General features: G+C 46.6%; 1 protein-coding gene across 1 annotated transcript; it reads left to right on the top strand.

The window, feature by feature from the left end:
* Window positions 1–3,721: 3,721 nt before the first annotated feature.
* On the top strand, window positions 3,722–20,869 carry LOC100146957 (cationic amino acid transporter 4-like). The gene is made up of 5 exons (XM_070275252.1): window positions 3,722–3,929; window positions 16,931–17,952; window positions 18,420–18,994; window positions 19,249–19,357; window positions 19,457–20,869. Exons 2-5 carry the CDS (start codon window positions 16,971–16,973, stop codon window positions 19,504–19,506), a joined length of 1,716 nt encoding a protein of 571 aa, XP_070131353.1. The 5' UTR covers window positions 3,722–3,929; window positions 16,931–16,970; the 3' UTR covers window positions 19,507–20,869.
* Window positions 20,870–21,306: the final 437 nt, after the last annotated feature.

Genomic DNA, 21,306 nt, shown 5'->3' with positions numbered 1-21,306 from the left:
TTACGCATAGTCAATTTGGCTAAGATTGAAGTAAGTCTAATTAAGTAAATGAGTTTTAATGTCAAAAATAAGCTGGTGCAAAAATTAAAATTTGGTTCTCTCTCCCTTAAAAGGATAATTTTCCTGAACTTTTAGTCTGCTCTTGATAAAGAGGCTATAAAACGTTTTTCTTTACTTTTGGAGTAAGTTTACATAAAAGACAGAAATTCTACTTTTTGTTAAAATAATTTCCTATGTTCAAAAAACTGGGGTCTCTCTAAAGAGGTTTTTGTTTGTTTGTTTTTGGGGTTTTTTTTTTGTTTGTTTTTTTACTGTTTAACTCTCTGTTTGTCCTTGATTGTTTCTGTTATCACTTTGATTGAATGGATAATTGAGCATTGTTTCTCAGTGAGCATTGTTTCCTATCTGACCAAGTGTTTTAAAACCTTTTGATATTCTTGACAAGCTTTCCCCAAAATGCAAATCCTAAATGAAGTCATCCTTTCAAAATTTGTTCTCTCTCTTCCCATAAAAAAAACGATACTAAGCTAATTAGGCTTCTCTGATATTAAATTACATGGGAAGCATTGTCAAATAAGCGATGTTAAATCTTCTTAGGTGGTATTATGTGGGTAAATGTTATTGATATAAATATTTTTTAAATTATGTAAAATTCTGATCTCTCCTGGTGTCAGCCATATTTCTAATTATCTTGAAGTGTTGTACGTCACAGAAACAGCCATGTTTCTTTGCCAATTTCCCTTTTTGTGTCTTTTGTTATTTGCAGACAGTTGTTTCACTCTGATGCTTTTGCAAATATGTTTCATCTTCAGAGAGATTCATGGAAAGAACTCTGACAGTCTAGAACACAGGTTTCTGATAAACTTTCAGATCATAAAACTGAACTGGGTAAGAAATTACAGAACTCTAATGGAGAAACTGATGACTTCCTGGAACTGCTAAAAGAAGATTAAGATCAAGAATTGATTACACAAGACTGAATGAGCTGATGAGGATGATTATAATTTATATGACTTTTCAGTTGAGATATTGTTGATTTTTTGATGTTCTGTTTTTTCCAGATTTAAGGAAACCTTTTTCTCTTTCTCTTAAGCTAACTATGACTTATAGCAATTTGGTAAAATTATACCTTTGTAAGAAGAATTGAAACATTTATCTTTTTTCTCCCTACTGCATGCCTCCAGAATTTGGAAATTCTGAATGAGTGAGTATTGTTTTCATGGTAATATAGTTATTGGCATAAGTTCAATAAGAATCTGTTCTCCTTATAACAGGACACAATTGGAAACATTGGTTATATTACCAAAACTTTGCCTGGCATGTCATATTTGAGAGAAACATGCAGACTCAGATATTACAAGACAGCTTTTGAGGAACAAAGATTGGACTTTATGAAATAAAGCCACTTGGAAATAGCCTGATAACCTTGTTTAAAGGGTTCCCAGCAACCTTACCAGGTGAATAGAGAAGGTCACTTCTCTGGCAGGTGCCTGGAACGTCAGAATACTTTACGGACCTCAAGAAGAGAGGAATCCATGAAAATCTGTAGGTATTGCAGACCAAGTCTGATGACAAATCCTTGACTTGGCTTTCATGGCCCTGAGAGGCCTTTAAAATTCAATCTGAGATTCCCTATGGAAGGTTCCAACAAAGCATATTTAAAAGAGCATATATGATCAATTGATTTGCTTGCCGTACTCATGGAAATAATTGGGCCAAGTTTATTGAAATTAGACTTGTTTGCCAACAAATGAGTCTTAATTGGCTATATTTGGTAAAAATGAGGGTGATTTTAGAGAGAAAAATTATGTTTCAATGGAAACTGTAGTACACATCCATGGATATTAGGTTCTAGTTCTGATAATTATCTTTGAGGTTTTTGTTTTCTATCTATAAACTAGACCAGATCCTGAATCCATGTAGTTTCCTGAAGTATCTGGCTACAAATCTCCAAACTAATGTTTCAAATTTTTCCATCATTTTCATTTGAAATCATTGAGAACTGAAACTGCCCTTTTTCCCTGAAGCCTTGCAAACTGAAGCTGGACAACTTGATATAAACTTAAGAGAGATTCATATCTGTTGCTGTATAAGCCACTCAGAAGGATACCTAAACACCTGATGACATCATCAGAGGTGTTTCAAACTGCAAAAGATGCTTGCACTCTAACTTCTAGAAATCTTCTTTCCTGACTCTCCCCTGGGCTCAGAAACCACTTATAATTTGCTCCCACCATTGGCCTTGTTTTTCTTTTTGAGTCTCTAGAAATGCTTCTTCTTAAATACCTGGCTACTTGCTTACACAATATAGGTCTAGTTTTTGGAGCCCTCCTGCATCTCTGTCTTACTAAGAGAAAGATTTAATGAGATGGAGCAACCTATGCCCCTTTTCAGCAGGAAGAAGTTAGAACAGTCACCACCCTGTCTCCCTCAAGACTGAGGAATGAACAACAAAAAGGGAGGATCTGTAACCACAGGCCCTCCAGGACCAGTTCAACTGACCCCATCTCTTATCAAAAGAGTGATTAAGAATTGTCTTTCAGAAAAACTGCAAAGTCACATGGCCAGAGCATGCATAAAAGAAGAAATTGTGACTTGAGATGACCTCAGAACTAAAGAACCTCCTCCCCGCAGAACCCATGGACTTGGATATGACTGGAACTTGAAAGTCAGACTCTTATCAGAAGAAGTGCTTCCCTCATCCACAAAGATCTGATGTTAAAATTCCTTCCTCACCTCATCAAAAGTCTTTAAAACCCCATCATAAGTGTTTAGAACCCTGTCATAAATGTTTAAAACCATACCATAAATTCTTGAAGCCCACCAATCAAAATCTGTCCCACCAGTGTTTCTGTATGACATGCTGTTCTCCCCAACTTGTTAAATTTTGCCCCAAATCCTGAATTGGAGAGACAGATCTGAGGGCACACCCCCTGTCTCCCTGCAGATCTATCTCACAGAATATAAGCTGATTTCTACCCCTAAAAACTGATACCATAATTAACTGGCTTGTTTATGTGCATTGGGCAGAGAACCAATTTTGTGCAGTAATAGTTTTAAGCCTGGATCTGTCGGGGGAGATGTATAACTAGACTGCTGCAAGAGTACATGGGGCAGACTGCATGATTGGACCCTGGAAGGAAGTGGCTGGGAAGCTTGAGGAGGGAGGCAGGGGGGTGCTTCTGCCTTCTGGGAGACTTATGACTTGTGAGTGAGTCTTAAAGAAAGTATCATGAGGTTTCAAAGCAGCAGAAAGGGATGGGTGGAGTGAGCAGAGTGGGCTTGGGAGAATTGTGAGATTCAGCCAGGCACTTGGACTGTGGTGAAGAGGGTGACACTGGTGGCTCTGGGTTGGGCTGGGTTGACCACGGCTGGATGAAGGATTTGGCTCTCCTGGGTGGGCAGAAGCCAGCCAGCAGTAGATGTGGGTTTGGCTGGGCAACTAGGGGGAGCATATGGCAGCAGAGGGGGGATGGGGGCAGGAGACCCCCCATGTGGTCATTGCAGGAGCCCAAAGAATTACCCACCCCCACACATCTTGGTGAAAGGACACACAGAATTTCCAAGGTTCCTTGAAGGGTGACTGATGCCCTCAGTTTACCACCCCTCAGGAGTGCATGACCTAGATAACCACCAGCAGAGTCACGAGTCTATGTCAGTTCCTGATAAGACTCCCACCACTGCACTTGTGGGAGGCATTCTCCCTGCCTCCCTGTGTGTCCCTTAGATAAGACCCCTGTGAAGCTGACCAAAACCTCTTTATGGGTTGAATTGGCCAATCCAGACTTAGCCTTGGGAACATGAAAGCACTCCACCCGAAGACTCCATTAAAGCATATGCCCCAGGTCCTGTTCTGCTCTCTGCCTGCCCTCTACCTTAACCTCCTGGTGTGTCCCCTCAAGGTGTGCTGTGGACCTTCTCCAGGACCTGTGAGTAAGAACTTTCTCTATTTCAATTCCTTAGTGGTCTTTTGTTGAATAGAGGTTTGCCATCCAATACCCCCAGGGCTCTACTTAACAAACGTTAATTTGAAAAGTCACAACATGTCTTACAGGCACGCCTGTTTTATTGCGCTTTACAGATATTGCATTTTTTACAAATTGAAGGTACAGGGGAAGAGGGAGAATTCCCCCTTATTTTCCCCTTCTTGTTCTTATTGCTGGTCAAAACATTAACAACAACATAAAGCAGGTTAGCAGGAGAAATTCAAAGTTTAATACATAGACATGGGGAATTCATATGAACATGAAGAATTCCAAAACAGTCAGGCAAAATGAAGTATGTATGTCCTTCTGGACTAAGGAGAGGGAGAAAGAGGTCTGAGACTTCAAAGAGGGAGAAGGCAATTTACAGTAAGATGAGCAGAGTTCATATCTGGCAAACAAATGTTTGCATTGTCCCATCTATAGACAATGGGACCAAAAAGAGATCTTTTGATAAAATAGCCCTTGCTAGATGCCTTCCTGCCCCCCACACCTAGAATTATCCATGGTAAGAGCTCCTCTTGGGACAGGCCCTTCTCTCTTAAATTCCTTTTGACAATTTGAGGGAAGGTCAAATGTTCTTCCAGAGTCTTCTGAGCTTTGATTGTCTTTAGCTTGAAATAGTCCACATACCAGAGTGGCACATCTTGGGGTGACCTGCCCTGAACCCCATCGGTTCCCTTCTCTGAAACATCCCTGGGGGTTTCACATATTAAAAGTTGAGCTGGTGACTGTGGAGAGAGAAAATGAGTTAGTAGACAAGTGGTAATGTTACCAAAACCAAAGTGGGTTTCTTCCTGATGAGTTAAATCAGACTCTACAGCAGAAGTAGTTGTCTCACAAAGTAATGTATGTTTGTGGCAAATAGACCATGAGGAATCATTTCCAGAGTCATGGCATCCCCAAACAAAAGGAAGCAAGGACATGTATTTTGGATGGGGAATGAATATTCAAAAGAGAGAGGTGGGTGTTCACTTGCGCAGGCTCAGTTGGAAAACATGCCTCCATCTGGACTGCAGGTTATGGTAATAAGGCCTAAACTCCTCTGGAGAGATCTTAGCGTTAAAAATAAGGCAAAGGTCATAGGTGTAGCTCTTGTGGTGAGGTTTGATCTGATTCAGGGTGGTTGGTGGTTGCATCTCCTTAACATAACAAAAGAAAAAAGAACGATTTGGAAAAACAGCTAAAATATCCAACCCACCCTTGAGTTCCTTGGCATAACTAGCTGGTGAGAGTAAGAAATCCAGAAAAGGGAGAAAGAACAGATTAGAATGAGGATGAACAAGCAAAAACGAAAGGATCGGTGCACATCTCCTCACATGCCATTAAACCAGTTCCTGATCCTGGGAATAAGTCAGTCCGATAAAATGGGTGAGCTTCATTCATCTGATGGAAAATGTGAATCTTCTCTTTTAACAGATGTATGTTAGATACTACTTGTTCTGTTGGGTTCATATAAAAGCAACATTTTTCACCAATGATTGCACAAGCTCCTCCTTGCTGAGCAGTCACTGTGCCCAGAGCACATCAATTGTGGGGGACCACAGAGGCTAGGCTGTTAATCTGTGACTGAAGTATTTTCAAAGTTTGCGTGGTGATGTTGAACTCTTGTTCCATTACCATAGAGAGATTTCAGATTGCCTTTTCCAACTCATAATTTCCAAAGAAAGAGAATAAGACTCTCAATGCTGAAAAGAACTTGGAGTTCTGATACATAATTGTATTCTCTATGATTTCTCAATTGGTGTGTTTATGTGCCACAATCTTATGAACAAAGGAACCCAAGTTTGCAATGTGGCTGGCATTTATGGTGAAGTATCTGGAGACAGAAAGGGCCAGGTATCCAAGAACACATCGTCCTGACCAATTAGCTGGGAACCCTTCCTATACTTTGTTGCCACATAAAACAAAAAGACCAGTCTGGTTTACAGGCAAAGTTAGAGCTGAACCTGTAGTTCCCAGGGTCTGGAGTAGTCCAAGCCCTTTGCCACTGGTACTGTTGGTGCTTAAACATCTCCATTTTCCATGTGTTCCTGTCAATCTGGGAGAGCAGAACAGACGCAGAATAGCCAGTACAGGAGCCCTACAGTCTGATTCGGGCATCTGTAAAGCCTGGTCCTGTCACCTGACCATGTGAGTCCAGAGTTTAGATCCACCCATATATAGTTTGAAGTGTTGGGCAGCTTAACTATGTGGGCAGCTGCAATACCCCAAGCTGGACAAGGGCGTCTGGTAAGGTATCCAGAAAATTTGGTGATTTGGCAAATGCTTGTGCCAAAAGGAATAGTGTTAGAGTCACTTACAGTTTCTTTGAGAGGTTTGAAGATGTCACCTGTGGAATCAAACGCAGAGTTTGACTGCAGTATTGTCCTGGAATATCTCTGTTAACTGAAATAAAGAGTCTGGATGATCTTTATTCAATAATTAGCATGAGGAGTATGAACCCCAGGAAAACAGTTCCACAGAGTGCTCTGAAGGAACTGGTCCGAGGGTGTGAGTTTAGGTGCAGCTTATATCTCTCTCACAAAAGAGTGCACATGGAGGAAAGAGGAAAAGAAAAACAAATTTACAATTAGAGTTCATAGATGTCACATACAAAAAAGAGGTAGAGTGCCTCTGGTCTTCTCTCTAGATTCTACATTGAAGGTAACATAAACAAGAATTTCTTGGTTATACATCAAACAAGTTATCTATGTGTGGAAAGAGACAAGGGCCACAGCCATTAATTATTCCCTCAGTCTCTAAGAAATGCAGCTGGGAAATGTGAGAGTGAAACCTGTACCTCTTCCTGCTGTGGATCTGTCCAGCTGGCGTCTTCAGTCATGAGGTGGGGGGCTGCAAGGTCATTTTGACACAGGCTGAAGCTGGCCTGCATGGCTGCTTCACAGCCCAGCATGGATGCTATTGTACTGACTTAAAGCCTATGCAATTTGCTTCCTAGATTCACTTGTTAAACCAGGGAGAGTGTCCCAAAAATCCATCCAAATCACCTAGGAAGGGTTCAGGGTCATGTTTACTTTCAATACAATGGGAAAAATTTTCACCTTTTGTCTTTATCTGAACAAGGAAGTCCTGGAGCATTTATAGAGGTTTTCTGGGGCCCACATGACTCACCAGGAGAAGAGGCAGAGTGATGTCTTCCTTGTCATGGACACCATACCTTGTCATTCATCCCTCTTCTGTGCTTAGTCCACCAGGTGTTCACATCAGCAGGAACAGAGACCAGTTCAGGTTCTTCTGTGCTCCCTAGCTGTTGACATAGCCAACAGTCAGACTGATTAGTTAGCGTGGCCAGGGTTTGGTAAACTGGCATAAGGGGATGTTTGGTCTGTACTCAACCTGGTGAGACAGAGAGGGTTAGTAAGAGCAAGACACAGATTGAAAAAGAGCCCATAGTGGAAACGTAGGGAAAGTGGACAGGTAGAGACCAGGTGGTTTTCTTTTCACTTTGATCTTCCTGTGAATGCCAATAAGGCAGCTGCTTGTGATGAGAAGTCTCTAAAATATTTTTCAAATACAGAAGTTTTTCCAACTCAAAGGATCCATCATCTGGCCATCGTTGAGGAGGGTCTCCATTTGTATATTTATCCCAATAGTGACTCAATCCAATGAGCCTTTTGAAGGAAAGAAATTTCCAAGCTGAGAATAAATCTCTACCATGGATGCAGGAGGCATCCCTGGGGAGGGCACGGATGATGTAGCCCCCATGATCCAAAAAGTCCCCTCCCCAAAATAGTCAGAGAGAGTAAAGAGCTTCCTTGTACAGGTGGCAAGGATGGTGTCATGAAAACAGTGTCCAGTCTCCCAGGGGAGCATGGGACACTTCTTGTCACAGATCCGCTAATCTGTGACACTGTGCAGGTGCTACTGGAATGGAATTTTCCCAGCACTTACAAGCAATGAATGTTGAGATGACAAAGTCCTTTATGGACTGGACCCTTTATGACAAACTCCCCTGAGAGCTTGGCACAGTTGGACAGAGAGTGCTCAGAACCCCAGTCTATTTGGCCACCAATGTGCACCATGGAAAATGCACCTTCTGGATGGTGGAGACCAAGGAGAATCTTCTCACTGGTCAAAAAGCCAAGTTCTCAGGATGTACAATAAGATGGAAGGAAAACTGCATCCATTTGTGTTTTTCCTTATGTGCCCTATAACAGCTTTGGCTATGCCTTGGGTCTCTTGGAGTCAAACTGACACCTAGGAGTGATGGGCCATGAAGTTGAGGATTGTGTGTTATTTTATATTGTACCTCATTGCATGGAAATTTTCTTGAGTTTGGGATGGGACCTGTTGTCATCTACCCTGTTCTGTGACCAACTTATCCTATCATGGGAGTCATCTTGAGGCACAGAATACCCTAATGGCTCTTAAAGGCTCATCCCATGCCCACCAATATTGTGTCCTCTTGGCTTGCAAGATATCCCTGAGCAAGAGCTTATACCTCATGTGCCTATGAACCCACAGTAAAGTTTGTCTAAATAGATGGCAATCTGGTGGGATGGCAAACTCACCAGCCTGTGAAGCTGGCCCAGACAACAGGCTTATAGGGGCCTATGCCAGTACCCTACCCTAAGGTATTTCCTTCTTATGACATGCAACAAAAAAGATAGAGACAAAAAGAAAAAATACAGTGACCGTCTCTGGGTGGAAATGCATCAACAAAGCCAGGAGTACTGCACCAAATTTACCAGAGTCACTAAGAAGCACAAGAAACTAGTCTCCTAAATAATTTCTCCTGCCAATCTAAATTTAGAAAGAGAGAAAAGAATCCTTACTGCTTTCTCCACTTTCTCCACTATCAACAGATAGAGATTCCAGGAAGCTGATGTGGTCAGAATCTCCCTTCTTACGAGCCTTCATCAGGTGACCCAGGATCTCCTCCTCTGCCACGGTACTAGGGAGAAAGCAGTCCTTCCAGCCAGAGAAGGCAGCTTGCCAGCCAGTGGGGATCCTGCCAGCTGTGCCAAAACTGCAGGGGAAGACAGAGAATTCGCCCCTTTTCCTTAAGGTTCTTATGGCTGGTCAAAGAATTAAAACGACATAAGGCAGGTTAGCAAGAGAAAATCAAACAAAGTTTAATACATGTACATGGGGAATTCACAAGAGCATGAAGATTTCCAAATACAGTCAGGCAAAATGAGGTGTATATGTCCTTCTGGACTAAGGAGAGGGAGGTGGAGGTCTGGGACTTCAATGGGGAGAAGGAAATGTCCGGGAAGATGAAAAATGTTCATATGTGGTAAATGAATGTTTGCATTGTCTCATCTACAGACAGCGGGACTCAAAAGAGATCTTTTGATAAAATGGTTCTTGCTAGATGCCTTCCTGCCCACCACACCTAGAATTATCCATGTAAGAGCCCTTCCTGGGACAGGCCCTTCTATCTCAAATTCTATTTGACAATTTGAGGGAAGGTCAAATGTTTCTCCAGAGTCTTCTGAGCTTTGTCTTTGGTTCAAAATAATCTGCATACTGGAATGGCACCTTTGGAATGGCTTGCCCTAAACCCTGTCAAAGATTTGTGGCAACCTCACATCAAATAAGTCTATCAGAATGATTTTTACAACATCATTTACTCATCTCATATCTTCGTGTCACATTTTAGTAATTCTGGCAATGTCTCAAACTTTTTTTTTTTGTAAAGAAGATTGGCCCTGAGCTAACATCTGTTAGCTCCACCAAAGCCCCAGTACATAGTTGTACATCCTCATTGGAAGTCATCCTAGTTCTTCTATGTGGGATGCCTCCACAGCACGGCCTGATGAGTGATGCTAGGCCTACACCCAGGATCTGAACTGGTGAACAATGGGCTGCCAAAGTGGAGTGTGCGAACTTAACCATTTATACACAGGGCTGGCCCCTCAAACTTTTTCATGATAAATTTGTTGTGGTGATCTGTGATCAGTGGTCTTTGATGCTAGTATTGTGATTGTTTTAGGACACCACAAGCTATACTCATATAAGACAGCAAACTTAATCTATAAATGTTGTGTGTGTTCTGACTGATCCACCAACTTTCTGTTCCCCCACCTCTCACCCTCTCCTCAGGCCTCCCTATTCCCTGAGACACAACAATATTAAAATTAGGCCAATTAATAACCCTAAAATGACCTCTAAGTGTTCAAGTGAAAGGAAGAGTCACACATCTCTCACTTTAAGTCAAAAGCTGGAAATGATTAAGCTTAGTGAGGAAGGCACGTCAAAAGCCTCGATAGGCCAAAAGCTGGGCCTCTTGCAACAAACAGTTAACCAAGCTGTGAATGCAAAGGAAAAGCTCTTGAAGGAAATTAAAAGTGCTACTCCAGTGAACACACAAATGATAAGAAAGTGAAACATTCTTATTGCTGATATGGAGAAAGTTTTAGTGGCCTGGGTGGAAGATCAAACCAGCCACAACATTCCCTTAAGCCAAAGCCTAATCCAGAGCAAGGCCCTAACTCTCTTCAATTCTAGGAAGCCTGAGAGAGGTGAGGAAGCTGCAGAAGAAAAGGCTGAAGCTAGCAGAGGCTGGTTCATGAGATTTAAGGAAAGAAGCTGTTTTCATAACATAAAAGTGCAAGGGGAAGCAGAAAGTCTGATGTAGAAGCTGCAGCAAGTTCTCCAGAAGGTCTAGCTAAGATCATTAATGAAGGTGGCTACTCTAAACAACAGATTTTCAGTGTAGATGAAATAACCTTATATTAGAAGAAGATGCCATCTAAGACTTTCATTGCTAGAGAGGAGAAGTCAATGCCTGGCTTCAAAGCTTCAAAGGACAGGCTGACTCTCTTGTTAGGGGCTAATGCAGCGGGTGGCTGAAGGTGAAGCCATTGCTCCTTTACCATTCTGAAAATCCTAGGGCCCTTAAGAATTGTGCTGAATCTACTCTGCCTGTGCTCCATAAATGGAACAACAAAGCCTGGATGTCAGCACATCTGTTTACAGCATGGTTTATTGAATATCTTCAGCCCATTGTTGAGACCTACTGCTGGGAAAAAAAGACTCCTTCCAAAATATTGCTGCTCATTGACAATGCACCTGGTTGTCTGAGAGCTCTCTCTCTACATGTACAAGATTGATGCTGTTTTCATGCATGTTAGCAAAACATCCATTCTGCAGGATCTGGGCAGTCATTTTGATCATGGATCAAGGAGTAATTTTGACTTTCAAGTCTTATTATTTAAGAAATACATTTCATAAAGCTATAGCTCCCATAGACAGTGATTCCTCTGATGGATCTGAGCAAAGTAAATTGAAAACCTTCTGGAAAGGATTCACCATTCTATACGCCGTTAAGAACATTCATGATTCATGGGAAGAGGTCAAAATATCAACCTTAACGGGAGTTTGGAAGAGGTTGATTCCAACCCTCATGGATGACTTTGAGAGGTTCAAGACTTCAGTGGAGGAAGTAACTGCAGCTGTGGTGGGAAGAGCAAGAGAACTAGAATCAGAAGTGGAGCCTAAGATATGACTGAATTGCTGCAATCTCATGACAAAACTTTAACAGATGAGGAGTTGCTTCTTATGGATAAGCAAAGAAAGTGTTTTCTTGAGATGGAATCTACTCCTGATGAAGAAGCTACAAAGATTCTTGAAATGAGAACAAAGGATTTAGAATATTGCATAGTCTTAGTTGATAAAGCAGTGACAGAGTTTGAGAGGACTGACTCCAATTTTGAAAGAAGTTCTAGCATGGGTAAGGTAAAATGCTATCAAATAGCACTGCATGCTACAGAGAAATGATTCTTGAAAGGAAGAGTCAATCAATGTGGCAAACTTTATTGTCAGTTTATTTTAAGAACTTGCCACAGTCACCCCAAGCTTCACCAACCACCAACCTGATCAGTCAGCAGCCATCAACATCAAGCTACGATCCTCCACCAGCAAAAAGATCACAAGTCACCGAAGGCTCAGATGATGGTTAGCATTTTTTAGCAATAAAATACTTTTAATAAAGTATGTACATCCTTTTGTTAGACATAATGCTTTGCACGCTTAATAGACTACAGTATAGTGTAAACATAATTTTTATATGCACTAGGAAACAAAAAAATTCATGTGACTCACTTTATTGTGACATTAATTTTATTGTAGTGATCTAGAATGGAACCTGCAATATCCCCAAGGTCTGTCTGTGTAGTTTCAGCTCTTAGATTTAGCTCTTTGATCCATTTTGAGCTAATTTTTGCATCTGGTGTGAGGTAGGAGTCTGACTTCATTCATTTGCATCTGGATGTCCAGTTTTTACAGCATAGCATGTTGAAAAGACTATCGTTTCCCCATTGGGTTGTTTTGGGTCTCTTGTCAAAAATCAATTGGCCATCAAGAGAATGAGAAGACAAGGCATAGACTAGAAGAAAATATTTGTAAAAGACATATGTGATAAAGGATTGTTATCCAAAATAAAGAACTATTAAAAATCAACAATAAGAAGAGTAACAACTCAATTAAAAATGAGTAAAAAATCTGAACAGATACCCCACCAAAAAAGATATACAGTTGGTGAATAAGCCTATGAAAAGATACTCCACGTCCTACATCATTAGAGAATTGTAAATTAAACAATGATGATGTACCACTACACACCTGTTAGAATGGCAAAAATCCAATACATTGATGACAGCAAATGTTGCTGGAGATGCAGACTGACAGGTACACTCATTCATCGTTGGTGGGAGAGCAATATGATACAGCCATTTTGGAAAATGTCTTGGCAGTTTCTTACAAACTAAACATAATTTTACCATAGGATTCAGCAACCACATTCCTTGCATTTACCCAAATTAGTTGAAAATTTATGCCTACACAAAAACCTATACATGGAAGTTGACAGCAGCTTCATTCATAATCGCTAAAACTTGGAAGCAACCAAGATGCCCTTCAGTAGGTGGATAGATAAATAAACTATGGTCCAGCCAGAGAAGAAATATTACAAAGTGCTAAAAATAAAGGAACTATCAAGCCATGATAAGACATAAAACAACCTTAAATTCATATTACTAAGGAAAAAGGCCAATCTGAAAAGGCTACATACTGTATCACTTGATTCCCATTATATGACCTTCTGGAAAGGCCAAACTGTGGAGACAGTGAGAAGATCAGTGGTTTCCAGGGGTTAGTGGGAGGGAGGGATGAATAGCTGAAGCACAGAGGATTCTTAGAGCTTACTGTAATAGTGTGTACACGTCATTATGCATTTGTCAAAACCATGGAATGTACACCACCAAGAGTGAACCTTAGTGTAAACCATAGGATTTAGGTGATAACGATGTGTCAATGTAGGTTCACCAATTATAACAAATGTACCAATCTGGTGGGGGATGTTGATAGTAGGGAGGCTGTGCTTGTGTAGGGCCTAAGGGTATAGGGAAACTCAACCTTCTGCTCAATTTTCTTGTGAACACAAAACTGCCTTGAAACATAAAGTCTGTTTTTTAAAAATCAATTGGCCATAACCTAAATTGGCCACCAACTTTTAAAAATTAATTTCCCACATTTTAGGACTCTCAATTCTATTCCATTGATCTATATATGTCTATCCTTATTTCAGTAAGAGTCTTGATTCCTGTTAGCTTTGTAGTCAGTTTAGAAATGAAGTGTAAGTCCTCCAACTTTGTTATTTGTCAAGATTGTTTTGACTATTCTGGGTCTCACACATCTCCATATGTATTTCTGGATCATCTTGATAATTTCTGCAAAATAGGCAGTTGGGATTTTGATAGGCATTGCACTGAATCTGAAGACAAATTTGGGGAGTATTACCATCTTTACAATATTAAGATTTCCAGTACATGAACGTGGGATATCTTTCCACTTATTTAGGTCTTTAATTTTTTTCATAGATTTCTAGTAGTTTTAGTGTACAAGTTTTGCATTTCTTTTGTAAAATTTATTCTAAGTATGGTTATTCATAAATTTATTCTTTTTGATGCTATGTAAGCAGAATTGTTTTCTTAATTTCATTTCTGGATAGTTCATTGTAGTGTATAGAAATACGATTGATTGTGTAGATCATATATTGATCTTGTATCCTGCACCTTTGCTGAACTGGTACGTTACTTCCAATATTTATTGTGTGTAGTTTGTAGGATTTTCTCTACATAAGATCATGTTATCTCAGGCTAGAGATAGGTTTGCTTCTTCTTTTCCAACCTGGATTCCTTTTAGTTCATGTTCTCACCTAATTGCCATGACCAGAGCCTCCAGTAAAGTGTTGGATACAAGTGGGGAGAGGACATCCCAATGTTGTTCCTGAGCAAAGGGAAAGCTTTCAGTCTCTTACCAGTGAGTACAGCAGCCGAGGGGTTTTCATAGATGGTCTTTATCATTTTGAGGGTGGTCCCTTCTATTCCAGGCCTATTGACTAGTTTTTCCTGTTTCCGTTGAGCCAATCATGTGGTTTTTGTCGTCTAGTCTATTAGTATGGCATATTCCATTGACTTTCGTGTGTTAAATCACTCTTGCATTCCTGGGATAAATCCCACTTGGTCCTTTTCATATGTTGCTGGATTTGATTTGTTTGCCTTCAGTTGAGCTATTCTGCATCTGTATTCATAAAAGATGTTGCTCTGTAGTTTTCTTTCTTGTGATGTCTTTTTTGAGTTTGGTGTCTGGGTGCTCCTGGCTTTGTAGGATGTGTTGGGAAGTGCTCTCTCTTCTTTTTCTTGTAGTTTTGGTGCTTTCTCTTCACTGCATCTTCATATGTTGGTCTGTCTAATTGCCTTGCTTAGTGGGGTCCAGCACTTGGCCCAGCCATGTCCCTGGAAGTTTAGTTTACTGTGTCAATCATGCTTGACCACAAATGTCCATTGGATATTGATGGATGTGAAGGGGAGCATGGTGAGAACCCCTCTCTGGGTAGATAAAATGTCAGTGCTCTGAAACCCTACAAAAGCTTTCAGGTGGTCATTGGTAGGCCTTGGGGGAGCTCCTGTTGCAAAACTGTCCAAGACTCTTGGTTAGAAATGCATTTTTCTGGGTTTCTGTGAAGGTGTTTCAGAACAAGGAACTCTGCTCAGTTATGTTTAGGCCTCACAGGAGCGAGGTGTGGGAGGGGTCACCCCTGCAGGAAGTGGGAGCCCATCTGAGAAGCTCCTCAAGACAACATCAGCCAAATACCAGAAGGGAGCAAGGGGCTGGCTAAGGCAGAGTGCTCCAAGTGGCACTCTCTTGTCTGGGAGTCCATGACCCTGTCACCAGCCCGCTGAGCCAGACAGCCTGCAGGTGCCCCTAATGTCCTATTCCACAAACCACATAGAAGCCTGACAACATGGAGAGAGTTCTGGGGTAAGAGGATGACTGTTTTGGTTTTGCTTTGCTTGGATGGATTGTCCTCATTTTGCTGTAAACAAGTTCACACCCTGTGACACCAGCCTTTCCACTTTCAAAGTGGGAAGAGCAGAAGGACAAAGACCCCTCAGCCCCAGGAATAAATAAGCCTGAGGGGGTTTGTGATGGTCACGTGATGAGATGTGATGTGTCCCTGTGATGCAGGGACTAGGATGGAGCAGATGCTCAGTCCATGACACCTCTCACGGATATCCATGAATGGGGAAATGTTGTTTGGGTCCCCAAGGTCCTCCAGGCTTGACAGGTGCTCTTGGGCTGGGAGGGGCTGCCATTGATGTCTGAGGGGGCCTAGGGGTGCCCCAAGCTGGAGGGCTGGAGGTGACCCCCCGGGGTCTGCTTGCCTCCTTTCAGGACACTGTCTGTAGCTGGAAGCTCAGAACAGCCAGCACGAGCTCTACCAATTCACAGAACACTCCCCACAGCCGGGCGCTCCCTCGTCAGTGGGTGAGGGTGGCTTACTGCCATCCCATTGTGCCAGAGGTCAGGGACAGCCCAGGGCCTCTCAGCCACATTCAGACCCTCATCTTACCAGCGTCTTGCCTGACTCCCGCAGCCCCCACACCTCCCAGGGTCGAGGGGCCTGGATGGTGCCCCTCTGGTAGAGTCCTTGTGTTGGGATGAGGGGTCAAGGAGGGCATCTGCAGCAGTGGAAAGCAGGTGGGCTCCAGAGCCCCTCCCCATACCTGGACCTTAACCTTCACCAGCATCCTCAGACCACCCTGGTGACCTGCGCTAGTCAGTTACCTGGAGGCCTGAGCTTCCTCATCTGTGAACCGGGCACAGTCATAGGGCTTCCCCAGAACCTGGGGAGTTCTGGTCTTGATGCTGTGAGGTGTGGGCAGGGTGGGCTGAGTGCATGTGTGACCACAAGGCAGTGCCCAGGGCTGGATCTGGTGCCCTGGGGTGTGGGCAAGGGCAGTGTACAGAGCAGTGGCAGTGGTGACAGCAAGTGAGTTGCAACATGTCCTGCAGGGATGAACTCATTCTCAGAGGAGGGGAAAGCATTGGTACCTGGAGACAGGGGCACGGTGGAACTGACTCTGGGACGTGGCATGGCCGTGATGTGTCAGTGCATGGGGTTGCGTGTGTGGCTTTGGCTTCCAGCACAGGGTCCAGGGCACTCCCCACTCCAGGCAGGGTGCACTGGTCCACCAGCCCAACAAACGGGATGAGGGAGTAAACACAGCTGTTTGAGGCCAGGTGGCTGCCTGGGCAGATTCCAGGGCCACAGAATTGCTGCTGTTAGGGATCTTAGAGGCCTGGCCCAGCCCTGGGAAAGCCTCAGGTTTCACCCTGCTCTCAGATCCCAGACAACTAGAGGGACTTCTGGCTGCGATGCCTGGGGTTACCCCCTCCCCATACATAGGGCCCCTCCCAAACATGCTGAAGTCTGCCTCCACCAGGCTCCCTCCCTTGCCCAACTGGCAGGCCAAAGGGATCCCCATGCTTCCCTGTGGCCTCCTGCCCACCCTGCTGCCAGGCCCTCAGCCTGCCTCATCCAGCCCTGCAGCTGCCAGTGGTTCCAGGCTTGGGTCCCCAGGGCAGGGTCACAGCAAGGACTGAAGGCTGGTCAGGACCCAGGGCAGCCTGTCATTCCCCTTTGGCTCTTGTAGGTGCCGGCAGGTGGGTTGGTGCTCATCTCAGCTGCCCACCATGGCCTGGGGGCTGCCCAGCACTGCTGGCCTGGTGCCCTTCTGCCAGAAGCTGAACCGGCTGAAGACACTGGAGGAGTCCCCCAGGGAGACACCGCCGCGGCGCCTCCTGACCACACTGGACCTGACTCTGCTGGGTGTGGGTGGCATGGTGGGCTCAGGCCTCTACGTGCTCACAGGTTTTGTGGCCAAGAAGCTGGCTGGCCCAGCAGTGCTCATATCCTTTGGCATGGCTGCCATGGCCTCCCTGCTGGCAGCCCTATGTTATGCAGAGTTTGGGGCACGTGTGCCCCGCACAGGCTCTGCCTACCTGTTCACCTACATATCCATGGGTGAGCTGTGGGCCTTCCTCGTTGGCTGGAATGTGCTCTTAGAGTACCTCACTGCTGGTGCCGCTGTGGCCCGTGCCTGCAGTGGCTACCTGGATGCCATCTTCAGCCGCAGCATCAGCAGCTTCACCGAGGCCCATGTGGGCATCTGGCAGGTGCCCTTCCTGGCCCAGTACCCAGACTTCTTGGCTGCTGGCATCATAGTTTTGGCCTCCACATTCATCTCCTGTGGAGGCCGTGTCTCTTCCTGGCTCAAGCACACCTTCTCTGGCATCAACCTGGTCGTCATCCTCTTCATCATCATCCTGGGGTTTGTCCTGGCCCGCCCACACAACTGGAGTGCTGAGGAGGGCGGCTTTGCACCCTTCGGCTTTGCCGGCATCATGGCTGGCACTGCCACCTGCTTCTGCGCCTTCGTGGGTTTTGATGTCATTGCTGCCTCCAGTGAAGAGGCCCAGAACCCGAAGCAAGCAGTGCCTATGGCCATTGCCATCTCGCTTGGCCTGGCGGCTGGTGCCTACATCCTCGTCTCCACTGTGCTCACCCTCATGGTACCCTGGCAAAACCTGGACCCTGACTGGGCACTCGCTGATGCCTTCTACCAGCGGGGCTATAGCTGGGCAGGCTTCATCGTGGCAGCTTGTGCAATCTGCGGTAAGGAGCCCATCTGGGCAATGTGGGAGGGGACACAGTGGTGGGACCCTGCCCTAAGCCTCCAGGGAACACATCTGCATCTGGGCCTGTGCTCCCAGTTGCACCCTGGGCCCAGGAAGGTGCTAATGATTAGACTCTCCAGCCAGGCTTGTGGGAAGAGACCTACTCACTCCCCCTCCCAGTTGTAGATAGAATGTCAGTTCTGGGCATGTGCTTCCAGATCCTTCCAGGCAGAGGGACTCAACCCTTATCAGATTCTCCAGTGGGTATGTCAACTAAACTGGGGCGTCCCATTCCTGTGTGGTGAGGGGGAACAATCTGGCACCCACATACACTCGGGGTCTCTCTCAGAGCAAAGACAAACTCATGCCCATGTTCCCAAGGGGCCACCCATGTCTTGGCCCCCCGGCAGCGGCCCCTGGTATGCCTGTGCATGATGCTAACCAGTCTCCCATCCTCTGTCACAGCCATCAATACTGTCCTGCTCAGCAGCCTCTTTTCCCTGCAACAAATCATCTCTGCCATGGCTACCGATGGGCTCTTCTTCCAGGTGTTTGCCCACCTGTACTGCCGAACGAAGGCGCCCGTGGTGAGCATCCTGGTGTTCGGGATACTCATGCTTTTCCTGGCGCTGCTGCTAGACCTGGAGGCACTGGTTCACTTCCACTCCATCGGTGTACTTTTTGCCTATTCCTTCGTGGCCATCAGCGTTATCGTGCTACGTTTCCAAAAGCCCTCAACATCCAGCTCCCAGGACCAAGAGCAGGCTTCAACCCCTGAGCCTGGACAGCTGCGATCAGCCCTGAGACCCTACCTCAGCTTCCTGGGTGGGTGCAGACCCGGAGCCGCTGTGGCTTGGGCCCTCGGTGTCCTGGTGGCCTCGGCCATCACTCTGGACTGTGTGCTGGCCTTTGGAGACTCGGCCCTGAACCTCCCAACCTGGGGCTACACCCTGCTGCTCCTTCTCAGCTCCGTCACATTTCTGCTCAGTCTCCTCGTCCTAGGGGCCCACCAGCAAGAGAAACAGCAGGACACCTTTCAGGTACTTCCACCAGCCAGCACCCACCATGCTCAGCCCAGCCGGCTCCCTTCGCCCCTTCCTCCTTTGTTGTGGCAGGATGCACCAGGGCCTCAGGGTGGGGGAGGCCAGTGCCCCACACCCCTCTCTCTGCATGCTGGGTGGGCCCTTGTCTCCGGAATCTCCAGAGGCAGAGAAGGGCTCTATGGACTCCTAAGAAATCCGGCCCTAGGTCAGCAGGCCTTCCCTGCAGCCCAGCCCAGCCCTTGTCCCCTCAGGTTCCCATGGTGCCCCTGACTCCCGCCCTGAGCATCCTCCTCAACATCTTCCTCATGCTGAAGCTGAGCTACCTGACCTGGCTGCGCTTGTCCATCTGTCTGCTGATCGGTGAGTGGGGGCCAGGCTGGGACCCTGGCAGCCTGCAGTGGGAGGGCAAGCAAGGAAGAGGGCTGGGACCTATCCCTCAGGCTTGTGCCACCCTTGCAGGACTCGTGGTGTATTTTGGCTACGGCATCAGGCACAGCAAGGAGAGCTAGCGGGAACACATGGGGTTGACTGCCCCAAACAGCAGCCTGGAGGAGATGGTGCTGGCCCTGCAGCGCCCCCAACCAGGCACCGGCCCAGGAGTCCAGTCGCATGGAGCAGCCCACCAGTCTATGAGGACCACTGGGGGCCCAGATGCCTTACCCCACCTCCTTGGGAACCCAGAGGTCCTGGCAGCACCTTCTATGCAGGGCAGCTCAGGTTTGCAGGTCTGCCCATGCCGGGGGGTCCTCAGAACCTCAGCCCAGGTGCTGAGCTTCAAGTCTTTGGGAGTGGGCCATGGCCAGCACTGGTGTGGTGGACTCTTTGCCCAGCACCTTCCAGGTTATGACCAAGTCTGGCTACCTGGACAGGTGGAGTAGGGCGGGCAGGGAAGAGCCTCGAGTCCCAGGGACACACAATAATAACGGCTCGGACTGACATGTGGCCTGCTGCTGTGTCCACTGTGGTGTTCAATGTGTCACTGAGTCCTCACCTGCCCCTGTAACAAGACAATTGTCCCCAATCCACAGCAAAGGTGCTGAGGTTCCATAAGGGTGAGGTGCCAGGCCTGGGACAGCTCTGAGTCAGGGACAAGGCCAGGCCGGGATCCCAGGGTCCTGCCCTCAGGCCACTGCCCTCTGCCCAGCTCAGAGGTGAGCTACACACACCAGGCACAGTGGGGTCCCTGACAGAGCTGGGCCAGACTCCCTCACAGCCTCCCCACATGTCCCCTCAGGGACGGATCCAGATAGCAGAGCCTGGACCCCATTGAGGCCCACTAGAAAGGGCAGTGGAGTCCTTGGGTTCCCTCTGTTTCCCAGTGCTCACAGAGAGCAGGGCATGTCTTGAGGCCTGCCCCAGATGGAGTGGCCCCCCTGCCTGGGCACAGGCATCTCTCAGGCACAGGCCCACATGGCCCACCCGGTCCCCTGGGCATGCACCCACATGCAGACTGAGGCAGCAGCTGTTTCGCAGCCCAGGGCTGCCTGCAGCTTCCAGCAGCCTCTCTCCCTGCTGCCCCCTCAGAGCTTTGTGACAAAGCCTCGGGATGGGACACATGCAGGCAGGTGGGTGCACAAGTGCCTGGGCCTGCTCTAGGGACATTGAGCCTACCTGGTGGTGGGGAGCCAGTCCTTGGGGGTCCCCAGACACACTCTGCAAGCCCCGTGGCCTCCCCAGGACCATGCTCCGTCTACCATAGATGCCTCCTCCTCCCGGTTCCTGCTTGTGAGGACCAAAAAGGAAGCCACTGGCTTTGGCAGCTTTACTCCTCCACTTTCTGCAGCCTCAACATCACTTTCTCTGGGCCCCAAGGACAACCAGGGACACATGACTCCCCTCCAAGCACCGGGCTTCAGGACCTTGACCTCTCAACCCAGCCCTTCTTAACCCACCTCCCACAGACACTGCCCTGGGGGTGAGTGGCAGCAGGGACCCCGAGGCTTTGCTGATATTCCAGATGCCAGATGATTCCAGATGCTGCCCAGCCTGAGCACCAGGCCTCCCCTCCCCAGCCTGGCCCATGTCGCTCCACCAGCAAGCTGCCAGCACGGCCCTTCTCACCAGGGACCCATGAGGAGGCAGCCCCTTGTCTCCCTGGGGTGGGTACCCCAAACCCTGCCCCTCCCTGGGACCCAGAGAGGGCTTGGCTCCTGCAGTCCTGTCCCTCCCCTCCTGACCGTGGACCTGAGACACGGGGAAATTCTCCAGCAGGCAGGACTCAGGCCCCCAGAGGGATTCCAGAGCCTGAACCAAGCCATCCTGCTGGGTCTTCCATGTCCTTTGTTAAGGACATTCTCTCCAGCCCCTGG

This window comes from Equus caballus, chromosome 8 (genome assembly GCF_041296265.1).
Source record: "Equus caballus isolate H_3958 breed thoroughbred chromosome 8, TB-T2T, whole genome shotgun sequence".
NCBI classification, from domain to species: domain Eukaryota; kingdom Metazoa; phylum Chordata; class Mammalia; order Perissodactyla; family Equidae; genus Equus; species Equus caballus.
The sequence above is the reverse complement of the archived record's forward strand: the minus strand, read 5'-3'. Positions and strand labels throughout refer to the sequence as shown.